The 15,858-nt window shown below is 43.1% G+C and overlaps 1 protein-coding gene across 2 annotated transcripts in view; it reads left to right on the plus strand.

The window, feature by feature from the left end:
* Positions 1-15,858, plus strand: part of lamb2l (laminin, beta 2-like) — a 94,445-nt gene that overhangs the window by 68,749 nt on the left and 9,838 nt on the right. For both annotated transcript variants that reach the window (XM_021324962.2, XM_021324963.2), the window contains exons 15-28: positions 3,342-3,482; positions 4,200-4,361; positions 4,445-4,566; positions 6,050-6,170; positions 8,168-8,360; positions 8,451-8,594; positions 9,063-9,294; positions 9,392-9,555; positions 10,884-11,108; positions 12,464-12,678; positions 12,764-12,860; positions 13,787-14,159; positions 14,252-14,436; positions 14,649-14,896. In XM_021324962.2, the coding sequence (XP_021180637.2) occupies positions 3,342-3,482; positions 4,200-4,361; positions 4,445-4,566; positions 6,050-6,170; positions 8,168-8,360; positions 8,451-8,594; positions 9,063-9,294; positions 9,392-9,555; positions 10,884-11,108; positions 12,464-12,678; positions 12,764-12,860; positions 13,787-14,159; positions 14,252-14,436; positions 14,649-14,896 (2,622 nt within the window). The remainder of the gene's footprint in view (positions 1-3,341; positions 3,483-4,199; positions 4,362-4,444; positions 4,567-6,049; positions 6,171-8,167; positions 8,361-8,450; positions 8,595-9,062; positions 9,295-9,391; positions 9,556-10,883; positions 11,109-12,463; positions 12,679-12,763; positions 12,861-13,786; positions 14,160-14,251; positions 14,437-14,648; positions 14,897-15,858) is intronic.

The following is a 15,858-nucleotide window of genomic DNA, read 5'->3' on the forward strand; positions in this document are numbered from 1 at the left end:
GGAATCTCAAAGAACTCATGTAAACTCTGATGTGGCCTGTATGTCTAATCTAGTTCCACTGATTTCTTGTGAGACCTTGCAGCAGAGTCGCTCAAGTACCTTTAGACCATCAGCCTTTCATCTAGTGTTTCATATTCAGTAGTTTGTTACAGCAGATAAAAGAGCTTTTTGACGTGTTAGGCCTTGCAGCAGCGTAGTGCTACTACCTAAAATGGTAATATTTGGAAACCCATCAATACAATGCTTTTCATCTGATTACCCACTTACATTTTATCACAGTAAAAAAGAAAATGGATACATCAGACCTTACTTCAGATTTATTCAAGTACTTTATTAATGCCTGTCCCCATATACAATCCCTCACATTATCTAAAACCCTAAGCTATTTCTACATCTAAAAACAGAATTGTTTCTGAAGCTGCCTCTCCAGATCAAATGCTGGTAACAGCAAACAAGCTTACATTGGAGGCAACCAGACTTTCGTTCACTTCTTTCTAAAAATGTTTCAACACCTATCCAGGAGTCTGTCAATTCTGGTGGCTCGCACTCGAGCAACCTGCAGTTGGTCCTCTGCTGTTTTACAGGACAAGGAGGCCCATCCTCCTAGGAGCATTCCAAGTCAGATGCAAATGGATGACCTACCCACCACTCCTGGGTCATTAGAGGCTTTAGCCTGGTGTTAGTGGAGTACTTAGTTACCTGTAACTTCCACACTGAAGAGAGTTTTTAGTGTTCCCTTGGAATGTTTATGTACGGTGCATTCACAGATAATAACAGATGGGATGTTTTTAGTTCCCTAATGATCAGTAATTGCTCAGGCCTGATCAAGCTGAAAATCATCTGCCCACCTCTGGTTTGTCTGGGTACCAAATTTAAATAGGGGGAAAGGAATCACCCTTTCATGTAGCCGATCTAGTTCCCATTCCATCCTTCGCCTCATCTCTTTTGTCTTTTTATCCATGTATCTTCTGCACTCTTTAGAGGGTCTGCATCCTACTATTTAGTCCTTCAGGCAAGCTCGGACAGTCCACGCTCGCAACATCTCAGCAGCAGGAATGTGAGAACAACTGAGTTCAGTGACTTTGGAATGTCGTGAGAAGAAAGGCTACAGTGCAAAGCACGTAGTCAGTTGAGATGTGATTTGAACTGTGACATTTATGTCCTGACATGGCCTGGTAAATTGCTCCTGGAGAGAAACTAAAGGCATTCAGTAAAGATTTAGGCATCAGCAGCAGATCCAACTGAAACTAGATATTGGTGCTGTATAAAAGAAATTGTCATGTTTAAAGAAGTGAGACTCTGAATGAGAGCAACTACGGAGACAGACAGTATGGTAAGAGAATTTATTGAAAACAGGTGTGGTTTGTTCTGAGGTGGTTCAGGCAGATTGGACAGTCCAGGTTCTGCTAGGAAAAGATGAGTAGACTGGTGAGCAAAGGAAGGTGCCAAAAAGAATAGTGGGGGGTGTATGACTCACAGAGGTCGGGGCTTGGTTTCGTCTTGGAAGGGTGGTGTCCAAGCTGTAGGTGCAGGTCCGGTGAGTTCTCTCCAGTATGGTGGCGTAAGAGGGTGGACAGGCAGGTGAGCTCAGACAGGAGGAATTAACCAGGTAAATGAGCCCAAGGCTTTCTCTAGTTCTTGGAGGTCCGGCTTGGAGTCTCTTGGGCTGGAGTCCAGGTTTTTAGGAGGGGAAAAACAGGTACACAGGGTTAGGTCCAGGCTAGGATTTAAACAAGATCAAGAGAATCAGGTTGGTCAAGTACCACGCTGGAAGCGAGAAAGAACTGACGCCCTCCTGCTGGTTTCAGCTCCTTATGAAGGGCTCCAATCAGTGGTGATGTGATGCACCTGCCCGTCACGCCCTGCAGAGGAGGAGAGAGAGAAACCCAAACCTGCACCCAGACCTGAGAGTATGACATTTAATCAGACCAAGTGTTCCTGTTTTAGTTCTGTTACAATTACCACTATTGTTTCTATTTCCTAGCAACCAGAATAATGACAAGGAACATTTTGTTGAAAATCACTTTCTTCTGTTTCAGAAGTTTACTTACACTCATCTTTCAATGCCTTTCAACAGCTTGGGAAAGCCTAGACGATGACGTTGTGGCTTTGCAAGCTTCAGATTCAGAAATTCAGAAGTTAGAAGGAGGCAAACCTGAACGTATTTTAAGGCAACACCAAATGCGCGCTGTTTTCTTGTGACGTCTTGTGAAAATTTAATGAACTCAGCCAAGATATTGGGAAGAGAACTGTTAACCACACATCTGGTTCACCCTTCAGTACAATTTCCAGATGTCTAAAGGTGCCGCGTTCATTTGTTCAAAGAATTATATGCAAGTATGAGCACCTTGGAAACATCCAGCCACCATGCTGTTCAGGAAGAAGACAGTTTCTGTGACCTAGGTGTGAATGTGACTTTGTGTGAAATGTGCGGATCAACCCTGGACCAAAGAACAACCCTTTTGATCAGTCTGGTTGATAAGAAAATGCCATTATGGAGAGTAAAACAAGTCTTGCACCGTCACGGGCCACTCTGCAAGGAAGAGGGCAAAAAAAGTCTGCTTACAGTTTCCAACTGTGTAAAATCTGTGTTAAGTCATAATGACCAATGTTACTTTCTGAGGAAAAAGCGTGTAGCTTGCCTAAAAACACCATCCAAACTGTACAGAAGAGTGTGTTGGTAGCAGCATCGGGTTGTGGTGGTGCGTTGCTGCAGGACGGACCAGGGGACTTCTAAAACTGATGACATCAAGAGGAACAAACATTATTTGGAAATGCTGAAACATCTCATTTAATCAGACAGAAAATGAATGCTTGGTCACAAATGGGTCTTCTAAATGAGCCTAAGCATGCCATTAAATTAGTACCAAAGGCTTAAGGACAACTAAGCCAGTGTTGAGGAGTGGCCATCACCATACCTGACCTCAGTTCCATAAAAGATGTGAGCTGAAAAGGTGTGTGAGAGCAAGGCATTTACAAAGCTGACTCAGTCACACCGGTTCTGCCTGAAGGAACGGGCCAAATTGCCAGCAAGCCCCAGGAAGGACACCCAAAAAAATTCTACCAAATAAGACGGTAATGCATGTAACCATTTTTTAGAGAGTTACTAGAAATAATCTTTTATACAAACTATGTAAAAATATGGTTTCAGCTTCACTTTCAGAAATGAATAAAACAGCTCTTTCTTTGACAACATAGCAAAGACATTTCTTCTTAGTTCTCCGTAATGTCTTTGGAAAGTAAAAACCGAGACATTTTCAAAGCTGTATCAAAAAGCTGAGCACAGATCTTCTGCATACTGCTTTTAAAATGACGTCACCTTTTTCCATCTCGCCCATCAGGGCCAGGTCCGTCCGCAGGCAGCAGACGACTGCATTCAGCACCTCAGTAACCAGGCCAGGAGGCACCGGCGACACAGGCGCATTTCAAGCTCGCAGCAGTACCAGGCGGCGCTCAGACGCATCCGGCAGCTTCAGCAGACAGTAGGACTCTGATTCACTTTTTATCCCTAATTGAAGTTTTTTTATTTCTCAGTGAAGAAGCTAATAGGTCCCACTGTTAGCTAAAAGGAGCTGTACCAGTTATAGTCACATGTTGATTTCTGCTTTCTTCTGATAAAAAGAAAAAAGTTATAGTAATAAACATTTGAACAACTTAAATTCGTTCTGATAAAAATATGCATTCATGGTTTAAAAAAGTACTGGAGCCATAATCCTGTTTAAGAAGCAAATTGCAGAACGATCAAAGAAAAGCGCATATAATAAACACCATACAATAGGATAAATTTAAAGGGTTGAAGTAGACATCCCTCTTGACTTTTCCCCCGTCTATCATGGGGTAGCCACAAACTGTTGAATGTGATCTGAGATTTCAAGAGCTAGACAAATACAAAGGAGTTCACAGTTGTGAATTGGAAGAGAAATACCACTATTTTGCAAAGAAGAATGGACAAAATATCCAGTCCATGGACATGCAAAGCTGACAGACCCATACCCAAAACACCTGGAGCTTTAAATCCAGTGACAGGCGATTCTACAACAAATCCTGCTGTGACAACATCTGGAATGGTTAAAGGGCTGTAGATACTCCAGCTCTGTGGAGGTTTGACATCAGGAAGTGAGGACTGGAGACTCTGGTGATTATGATGTGAGTCTGACACGGAGAGTCCTGTGTGGGTGAAACGTGTGCTTCCCTCCCAGCTGGATGTCACGACGGTCCACAGAGAGCACACTCCCAGCCTCACGGCCACGTGGACCGGTCCCGGTTTCGCTCGCGTCAAAGACGGGGCCGGCTTGGTGTTCACTATCGACAACATCCCTTACGCCATGGAGTACGACATCATGATTCGCTACGAGCCTGAGGTGGGTTTTGCCGTGGACTGGGACGGGGCACATTAAAAAGCCCAGTGAACTCGTTGTCCTACTGTGTCTCTGTCTCGCTGCAGTCCACAGAGGACTGGGAGGCTGTGGTTAGCATCACCTCCGCTGAGCTGCCCTCAAGTCGCCGATGTGGAAACCTTCTGCCAGCCGAACAGCTCTACACTGAAACGCTGCCGCACCGCGACAGGTACCGACACTAGTGATCGGTGTTTGCTTGCAGAAAAGAATGGCTCTGAGAGACGAGGGCTGCAGACTCTATGTTTGTTCAAATATCCCAGACAGCTAAGGGAGAAAAATGGCATCATTGTTGTCACCTAAACTTGCCCCGACTTGTATGCACTGTGAGACACAGGTGGGCAAACAAAAATGTGAGCATTTGGAAGAAGTCGGTACAGGAAGACGTCAGCTTTGCTAGGGCACAGATTGTGAAAACTGCAGAACAAACAGATAAAGGTGCAATCTAACTGAAAGGCTGTCATTTATAGGCAGCCATTCAACTCTCAGGGTCAAAGTTCACTGGGTTTATCCGTACTCTATAGGGGCTTAGACAGTAGTGTGTGCGCACCAAGACAGACATGTCCATTCATCTCATTTTGTCCAGTCCAAACATTTGGTTCGGTCAAGCTGTACTTTCAAACACAAACTTGACTTCCACACCCACCATTAATCATAATTAGGTATGAAACCTTCACTGAGTTAGAATGCTAAAAAGGAATGAGAGCGAGGCCACGACATCCACTTCCTTTGTCTCACAGCACCTGACTGCAACAAATTCTGAAACATCAGAGCTGAGGAGCTAGCAGTGGAGAAAAGCTCCTGTTACAAAACCAGTGAATAAGACCTCCAACTGAGATCATAGGCTGGCCTTGATATTGTTCTATACGGCTATAGAAAGAAACGATTATTACCCACAGTGCTGTATTTATTTGTAGCACCTACATTTACATATGACAGTACCAAGCTGTATAGTGTAGCACCATAAGATGTGCTATACACATTAGATTATCCATTTATTTACCTCTTCAAATAGATTGCCACCAAACGCATGAATGAAGGAAACGTCATAGACAGCCCTCTTGAATTTTTCCCCATTTTATCACACTACAACAACCCACTTTAAAGTATTTTATTGGAAATTGTAAGATATGATTACCACATTTTATTATTATTATTATTATTATTATTATTATTATTATTATTATTATTATTATTATTATTATTAATGTGAAAGGAAAATGATAGATGGCTGTCATATATCATATTTCTGATGCTCAGAGCCTGCATTGCAGCAAGCACCTGTCAATCTGGGTCACAGTGCTGTCCCTCACACAATGCTGGAAAACTACATTCCTTTATCAAAGTTATATATATATATATATATATATATATATATATATATATATATATATATATATATATATATATATATATATATATATATATATAACTGTCTGTATCTATCTGTATCTATCTATCTATCTAGATAGATAGATAGATAGATAGATAGATAGATAGATAGATAGATAGATAGATAGATAAATGTATAGTGAAGCCCGTTGTTGACTTTTTTGTTTATGTTTTTAATGAAATAAATGTTACCAAATGCTGTCATGATGGCTTGTAAATCAGTTGCCAAAGACTTATCCAGTGCCTCTCATCGGTTCTTCCAGATACCTCCTGATGTCCAGGCCCTTTTGTTTTGAGCCCAGTAATCGCTATGTGGTTGCAATCAGGTTCCAGCGACACGGAGTCGCTTACAGACATCTTACCGCCTTCATCCTCATTGACTCGGTGAGTACAAACCATACGCGGTCTGCTCATTATTTGCGGTCAGACTGTTGGAATGGCTGCAGTCAGCCTTTACACTGGCCTCTGTGTGCCTTTCATTGGAGCTCCAAATACAGAGCTTTTATTGATTTAAAAAAAATGTTACAAAGGGATTAATGTTGAGGAAACTTTGTGGACCTGATAGCAGGAGCAAGGGCAACAGGTGCAGGAAGCATGCTTCAGGACTCCCCCTAGTGGTAGGAAAATGTAAACTCAGAAATTAAGAGGGACACCTTGTCTGGATAGATAATCTAATTCCCTGTATGGATTTCTTTTGTGGGGTCTCTAATCGTCAGTCGTTTTTCCCTGAAAGTTTATTCCAAGTGAATTTAGCATCTTTTTTATAAACATAAATATAAAGAATTAGGCTGTAAAACCAGATATTCTTTTTTTATTCAAGATCATTTCAGTCAATAGCTTTGTTTAACTTAACATTTCAGAGTAGAAAAGCTTGTTAAATAATTAATTTGTTTAATGCAACTACAGTTTTCTAACAGGCCATTCTGTGGTTGAACATTATTATTCAAAGCAGGACTGGAGGCGATGTTCTAGACCTGTTAGACCCGCGACCCGATCTCTGGATGGATGGATGGCATTGACTGCGTTTTTAGAAATACTCATGTTGAGAGTTTAGAACATTTATGATGAGAGGTTGTTGGTGGGTTTTCAAATCACTTGGCTTTATTCTCAAAATGTTGGTATTTCTAGCGCAACAAACTATTATGTTTGGACTGGATCGCATACCATTGTTATAAGTAACCTAATTCTAACTGTAAAATATTTTATTCAGAAATGTCAGTACTTTAAATTGAGCCCAAACTAAACCACTTTATTACTCATTAATTACTGACAGCTGTAAATTTACGAGCATTCTCACCCTTATGTTGAATATTTGAAATGTTGGTTTTAAGAGGGCCTTTCACTTTTTGCTGTATTTTACTCTTAAATACCTGAGGGTATTTCTTTCCTTCTTTTTTATCATGACATGACGAGTTGGGTCATCGTATCATGAGTTGGTTCATAGATTAGTTTTGTACTATAACAACCTCCATTTTGTAAAATTGGCATATAAAAAGCTGTTCATACATACATACATGCACATACTACTCCACTTATCTAGTTTTTTTTCTTTCCTCTAAAGTTTAGATCATTTAACCTAATGTCAGTCTGTACACTGTAAGCTATTGAAACCAAAGTCAACCTCCTTGTTTTTGCACATAATTTCGGCCAGTAAAGCTGATCTGACTCCAGGTCAGCTTTTCCAAAACATGTTTGTTTGACTGAGACTGAGGTCAGATTAGGTCGGTTCCCCTAACCCACTTGCAGACTCCAGTTTTCACCGTGACTCACACTAACAGGTTTTAGTGTCGACTCGCCCTGCTGATTGATCCGAACTTTTATAGGCTGACACAGACTTTTTCCCCCCGGGAAATGGCGCTTAAATTAGGCAAAAAAAAAATCGTCTAGTCTGGCGCCAGCTTTAATTGTTAGATTTCCAAAAGGCTGCCAGCATTGTCTAATGCAACTTGCTAGATGAAATGAAGATTTGGACTTCACAAATTGATGAACCATAACTTTGCCGTAATGTGTTCAGCTTCCAGACATCTGCTGCCAATTAATACCTCCGTTGGGTCTTTTTGTGGAAGCTTCTCATATTCCTGCTTTCCTTGACGTTTTTTAAACATCCCACAAACACTTAAATATCCTGTTTGAGTCTTTTTCCCTACAGTAACAGCTTCAACACAGAAGAGTGTTGCCTTCAGCATCATTAAGATAAGCATCAAATGGTGCATTCACCAATTGGGGAACATGTTTGATTTTTCTATCCCGACCAGCTAATAACCAATCAGAGTCCGTCAGGCATAAAATCAGCCTACTGTGGTCACCAGCCCATGTCTCTCCATCTTTCCTTGTAATCCTGTAAACTCTTGTCTTTTTGATTATTTATTTCCCCAAAATAGCTGGTATTGATCCCCAAGTACACGGAGCTTCCTGGTTTCAAGGAGAGTGGTCAGGACGCAGAACGGCACCGTGAGGACATGATCCGCTACATGTGCCTGGATTCCTTCCTGATCACGCCGATGCCACCTCTGGCTGAGCCGTGCGCCAGACTCATCTGCAGCATCTCAGCCAACATTCACGACGGGGCTCTGCGTAAGTGGACCCAAAAACAGGCGGGAGATGTGGACTGACAGGATGCAGACTCAAAACGGCATCTAATCCTTTGTTATCTGTTGCATGCAGCCTGTCAGTGTGACCCTCAGGGCTCCGTCAGCGGCGAGTGTGACAAGGTCGGAGGTCAGTGCCGCTGTAAAGCCAACGTCATTGGGCGGCGCTGCGACCAGTGCGCCCCAGGGACCTACGGCTTCGGAGTGAATGGCTGCACTGGTGAGCCTGCTCTTGGAGCATGAGATGAATAACTCTAAAGTTAGCTACGATTCTCTAATTATGGTTGATGATTAGACATAATTATTTTATTGCAGGTTAGCGGTGAATGCTATTATCCCTCATCTTGGGGAGGCATTTTAAATAAGAGGTATATTGAGATGAGTAATTACATCATTTCTAGTGTAGGGCAGTCGAGTCCTTCAGCTTTTTTAGTCTTACTGAGAGGCTATTATGAAAGGATACAATGCATTACCCAGTAAATGGTTCTTCTGGGAAGAGAAAATGATATATTTGCCTTTTTTTCTGCTAAGTAGCAGAAGCAGTCCTTAAAATAAAAACCCTTAATAATCGCTTTAATTCTTGGAAAATAAAGTAATCGCTGTCGTTTAAGCAGTTTGTTCTCTTCAGAGCATGAGCACTGCTAAGAAACAGGAAGACATTAAAACAACCCTCTTCCCTGTCTTTCAGCCTGTGCCTGCCACCCAGAGGGCTCCTTTAGCCACCAGTGCGACCCGCTGACGGGTCAGTGCCCATGCAGGCAAGGGGCCACCGGGCGCCAGTGCTCAGACTGCCAACCAGGCCAGTGGGGCTTCCCCGGCTGCAGCCCCTGTCAGTGTAACGGCCACGCAGACCTCTGTGACTCCCGGACGGGGGAGTGCCGAGGCTGCAGGGACAGCACCGCGGGCCACTTCTGCGAGCGGTGAGGACGGATCACTGTTAAACCTTCCCTTTTTGCCTTTGCTGCTTGTTGCAGGTCTGGTGCTAAATGTATAAGTATCTCTCTTCATTCATCACAGCTGCGTGGAAGGGTTCTTTGGAAACCCAGTGCTTGGCTCAGGGGATCACTGTCACCCCTGCCCGTGCCCTGGTAACCCCAGTTCAGACCACTTTAATGGGAATTCCTGTCAAACCGACTATAGCTCCAACCAGATCATCTGCAACTGCAAACAAGGCTTTACAGGTGAGCTCGTATCACATCATAAGCACAAAATCCGTATTTTTTATTTCGATTTTGTAAAACGTAGCGCTTATATGTTAAACAAAAGATAGAGAACACGTTTGGGTGTTTTATGTTTTTGGATTACTTTGTACATAAATCTAAGACTGCTCATTATGCTAGAAATAAAAGCCTGACAGTGAAACATAGTGATGGTAGGCTGATGCTGTGGGGATGCTTTTCATCAACAGGACCAAACAGGTTATTAGAGTTGAAGATAGACAAAATGAAATACAGGGAAGAAGTCCTGGAAGATCTGTTAGAGGTCCCAAAAGACGAGTCTGGGGCCGCCGTTCACCTTTCATCAGGACAACGACTTTAATCATACAGGCAAAACCACAGTGGAATGGTTCAGAACAAAGCACAATCATGTCACTTCATGCATGCTTAGTATATGAGGGATTGCTGCAAAGCCATCAACAATGCAGACAACTGTCCACTGTGGCTCTACGCTCTTTCAGGAAGAGTGAATGCTGCTTGGAGAGACTTGATGCAACCTGCTGGGTTTCCTCAGATAGGAAACTTTTTGACCAATCTGTCTGATTTGACTGAATCTGACTGACCTGCATCTATTTGGGAACACGTGGCAGGCGCTGATAATTGCTGTTTGCATATTCCCTCAATCCAATCTGACCAAGCCTGAACTATTTTGCTGGGAAGAATGGACAAACATTTCAGTCCCTAGATGTGCAAAACTGGTAGAGACACATCCTAAAAGACTTACAGCTGTAATTGAAGCAAATGCATGCCACGGTTTTTAAATCCGTTTGTACAAACCAGGCATCACTTTCCTCCCATTTCAGATTTCTGCTCTGTTTGTGTTAATTTTTCACAATAAATACAAATAAAATACAAGTTTGTGGCTTTAAACTGACAAAACCTAAATACGTTTAAAAGGCAATGTAGATCAGGTAAGGCTCTGTATATAAAATCATTGTTTACAGTTTCAAATGGGCACCATGTGTAGTTGTTAGCAGTAGATATCTTACCTGCAGTAGACAGCAGTCTGATACGCTTAAAAAATAATTGATATTAAAATTATTTGAAGGTGGCAGAAATCTGCCGTGGTCTAGATGGTAGCTCATCTGTCCAATCAGGACTTCTTAGTTTATTCAAAATCAGATTGCAGTGGAGATACTGCCTGCTGATGACAGCTCCACTACTCCACTACTTGAAAAAAGTTCATACTGTCCCGTTAATCTGCATTTTAGTTTTTCTTAACATATAACACTGTTCAATGTTGCTTTACCAAATATCAATCACCCCACAATGACCGTCTGTTCCTGCCCAAGGTCCCCGCTGTGATCAGTGTGCCCCAGGTTACTATGGCAACCCGGAGCAGCCCGGCGGGCAGTGCCTGCCCTGCGAGTGCAACAACAACATCGACCCCCAGGATCCTGGGTCATGTGACCCCAGGACGGGACGGTGCCTCAGGTGCCTTTTCCACACCGACGGGCCGTCCTGCGACCAGTGTGAACGCGGCTACTATGGCAACGCACTGATCAAGGACTGCAGACGTGAGTGATGAAGTATGATGTTGATGCTATTGATTTAGTTTCTTTAAGGTTTGTTTCCGTTGGTTTTAGGAACCTAACAGCTGTACAATTAGAGCAAACTAAATTTCCTGAGTGAATAGTCTGTTCCCATAGGTCTGATTTAAACAGAATAGTCTACTCAGAGGTCTTATCTAGACTGAAGGTGCTGATCATGGTGGTTAGACTGTCCAACAATTTGGATACATATATTTGAATATGAGGTGTATATGGCTGTGTGTCAGAAAGTATGCTGGTGAAGATTTTCAGTCATCAGGCATTAGAGAAAGCATACAGGCTACTTTTCCTACCTCCTTCCTTACTGACTGCACTATTCAGACATCATTCAGAACATCAGCATATAAAATATATTGAGCTAGACACCAGCTTTGATACGGTGATCAGCGGAATGTAATAATATAGTAATAAGTAATAATAATAAGAATGTGATGCAGAGAATAAAATGCTAGTTTACAGCATTCCTTCTTACATGCTTATGCTGTGCATACCTCTCTTTCCCATCAACTGGACATTTCAACATGCATATAAACAACTTTCCATGGAAAAACAACCAATGTTACTATTTCATACCTTGCAAGTAAAGATTAAGCAGTTGTTTGTGATATTAAAATCTCCAGGTTTTGAGTCCAACGTCTCTGATGCTCAGTTCAACAGGGATATTTCAACTTCTGAAGTTGAAATATCCCTGTGTGCAGACACCTGTGTTTGGCAGCCACATGTTGAGGTGAATAATAGTAATTTATTGAAGTGCAACACCTACCTAAATGGCAGGGCAGGCAATGACAGAGAGCAGGAACAAAGCAGGAGCAGACAGACACGAGGGAGCACAACAGAGGATCCGACAAGGAGGGAGAGAAAGCCAGCTGTGTACACAGAGAGGAAGCCAGGAGAGAGTAGTTAGCAAAAGGTGGATGGCATGACGGTAACGAGTTCAGGAAGATGGAGAGCAGAAAACCTGGTGGAAACCGAACCTAACAAGAATACAATGCTACCATGAATAAACAGACTCTATGACAAACAAGACTAACTACTAACTGAACCAAAAACAGGAGACGGGCAGGCAGGAGGAGAAAATCTAACGGAAACTGAAGAATAATGTAACTAAATCCATAAAGAACAGAGTACTAAATGATGCCAGGAAACAAGAAGGAAGGAAGCAAATCTACAGACTAACAAATAACACTATAAAACTGTCTGTACAATCAAGGCTGTACGATCCCCAGGAACCTAAAGATATTATATGGATATAATGTATGGACACAAAGTCTGCTCTAAGACCTTCTCCATGTCTGTCCCATCACCTCCATACCTTTCCCCAGGTTGCACTTGTGTGTCTGCTGGAACACTGGCGTCTGCCTGCAGTGATGGACAGTGTCTCTGCAACCATCAGACCGGAGCCTGTCTTTGCAGGGGTTCTGTGATCGGTAACAACTGTGACCAGTGTGCCCCTGACCACTGGAACTATGGCCAGGAAGAAGGCTGTCAGCCCTGTAACTGTGACCCGCAGCATTCTCTGGGGGCTCACTGCAACATGGTGAGGATAGCCAAAGCATCTGAGAAGCCAGGAAGTTTGAGGGAAAACATCATCATGGTGTGTGTGTGTTCCTGTCCCCCTGCAGTTCACTGGCCAGTGTCACTGTCGCCCCGGCTTTGGAGGACAACGGTGCACCGAGTGCCAAGAGCATCACTGGGGGGACCCACGGGTGGCGTGTGAAGGTAAGCCAGCGAACAGAGCAGAAACATGATTGAGAGTCTTTGTCTTTTATTTTTCTGATTCCACTGTAATGACTGAGGTGAGTTATATCCCTGCTTAGAGCAAACAATCCTGCAGAAAGATTCAATAAAGCTGAAAGAAGCAACAGTTTTTTCTGCACAATGATACAAAAAGCCGATTTGTTTTTCTTCTTCCAACTAGGCAGATTTATTTTTATAAGACAGTTTCATCTTTGTAATACAAACATAATCAATCAAGCAGTCTCCTGCAGATTGAATTAACGAATTGCACACAATTCAAGTGTGAAACAGGACTCAATCAACTCCTTCCTTTTTTGTACAGGAGCTTGGGAACACATCCATACTACTTGAACTTTTGATACATCGCCCTTCTATTGTCTCATCATGCTTATCTGTGCAGGGTCATGTAGGGTGGGGGCAGGTGCCTATCTCTGGCAGTCACTGGGCAAGAGGCATCAGGCCAGTCCATCGCAGAGGGATGGCAACACAGAGACACAAATAGCTGAGCGCACAGACAATTAGAGAGAATTTTGGACTGTGGGAGGAAGCCCCAGTATCCGGAGAGAACCCACGCCTGCACAGGGAGAACATGCAAACTCAGACAAATCCCAAACCAAGATTTGAAACCAGGACTTCTAGCTTCAAGGCAAAAGTGATATGAGCTGCGAATGAATTCATCTAGAAATTTAAGAAATGGGAAGCTCTTTGTGTGAAATTGGCATCTTCAGGTTTAAAAAAGAAAAAGAAAATGTATAAACCACAATTTAGAATTCTTAATAGAGAAACCAGGAGATTTCATTCCTGTCCTCTTATGCAAATTACTTTTAAATGAAAAGAGGTTGTGTTCTTCGTGGCCTTTTATTCCATATCATGTAATTAGCATTATATTTCTCCCTGCTTCCTTTCAGCGTGTAACTGCCACCACCTGGGCTCCCAGTCGGCCCAGTGTAACCGAGAAACGGGGAAGTGCGAGTGCCGGGAAGGCATGGCGGGAGCCCGGTGCGATGAATGTGCACGCGGCTTCACGGGCGTCTTCCCCAACTGTGTGCGCTGTCATCAGTGTTTCCAGCTGTGGGACGACTACCTGTGCCAGATCAGAAGAGACTTAGATCACCTACAGTACACCGTACAGAAGATCCTGGCGAGCGGCATCACGCCCGGAGTCGGCAGCGACCGCATCAAGGAGCTTGAGCAGAAGCTGGACCAGGTGCGGGACCTGATCGATGGAGGGGACATGGACAGGATCCATCAGCTGATTGCACAGAGCATCGATGACCTCCGGTGGGCAACTCAAACTATGTGTAGATCTAAGGACTCTCATTCTCCTGCAGCACACTAAAGGTAAAAAAAAAACTATCCTGCTTGTGTTCCAGCCCTGAGATTCTTCTCACTAATGAACGTGTGACTGAAATCGACCAAGAAATAAACAAAACAATGGCAGCGGACGAGGTCTTAAATCGCACCCTGAATGACCTGGAGAGGGAGCTGAGGGACGTTAACGCTACGTTTGCTCACAGGCAGCAGCTGCTGGATAACTACCTCACTTCAGGATTTGCAGGTATCAACTAGAAAATCGAAAAAAAAACAAAAAACTAATTTTACATTAAATACAGCTTTATCCATGGTACACCCGGTTGCTTATATGCTGGAATAAACCATTATTTATTTTAGGCACTTCCATACATTTTCAGCCAGGTCATAAACCGTTTTATAATTAAAGTTAGTATTACCAATGGCTGGTGTACCTTTGGTCCTTTTTTATTCCCACAGATCAGTTTGAGAAAGTGAAGAAGTCCTACCAGGAGTCACGCCAGGCTGAGGAGAAATGCAACGCCTCAGTGTCGGGTCCTGGAAATCCAGTCGAACAGTCCAACCAAACCCGAGAGGACACTGAGAAGCTGTTGAACGCCAAGAAAGACGAGCTCCTCCAGAATCTAACTGTTCACAACCATTCATTAAATGAGCTGCACCAAAAGACCCAAAACCTCAGTGAGACGGTCCAGCATCTCAGCCAGAAGGTAAACTGTGGAAAAAGCCCCATTTAGGAGGAGGGTGGTAACTGAACGATCTGGCTCCCACTCTACTTTTGGAAACAGTAAAAAAAATTGCTCTGATTGAAACAGAAAGAAAAGTCAACATTCAGCTTAGAATTCAGATAGTCAATATAACCTAAAAGAGTTTAAGAAAAGGATTTCTAACCCAGAAATGTAGGCCTACAGAAAAGTACCTACATGCACCAAACAGGATATGTAGCATACTCAGTATTTGCGTGGGGGTCCTTTTGCATGAATTTAAAATCAGTGCATCCTGGCATGAAGCAATCATGTTGTGGCTGTGCTGAGGTGTGAAAGAAACCAGGGTTGTTTTAATGTCGGCTCTCAGCTGAAGATATAAACATCTCCATAAAGCTTGTTAGCACAGCAACACCAGTAGATACCATGGCTCTCCGAAGTCATCACTGACTATGGAAGCCCCCTGCCTCTCAGCCCTGGTAAAACAAGTTTGACACCAGGAATGCAACAGGTGCAGCCCATCTCCTGTATACGTCTGTGAGATGGCTCTTGGAGCAGTGACTCCAGCTGCTGTCCACACCTTTTGAACAGGGTTTGCTTTACCATCTTCTCAAGGCTGCTGTCATCCTAACTTTTCTTCCACCCAACTTTCAAAACTTGCTTGAATGCAGCACTGAAAGGCCAGTTTAATTAGCACTAACCTTTTGCTGCATATCCTCCTTATGGAGGATGTCAGTGTCTGCAGGACAGGTGTAAGGTCCGTTATCTACAAGCCTATTTTGAAACAGTTGTATCTATATCTTAAGCCCAAAAAATGTATTAATCACAAAAAGTTCATGTGGTCACAGCCCTCAGTTCCAAGATGTCCGGATGCTGTTTCGAAAAAGAATAAAATAAAAATCAGAACTCAATGGGTTGGTTTGTAGAACGGCATGAAATTTAAAGATATGATCCACTTGAACATTTGT

Source organism: Fundulus heteroclitus, chromosome 1 (genome assembly GCF_011125445.2).
Source record: "Fundulus heteroclitus isolate FHET01 chromosome 1, MU-UCD_Fhet_4.1, whole genome shotgun sequence".
NCBI lineage: Eukaryota > Metazoa > Chordata > Actinopteri > Cyprinodontiformes > Fundulidae > Fundulus > Fundulus heteroclitus.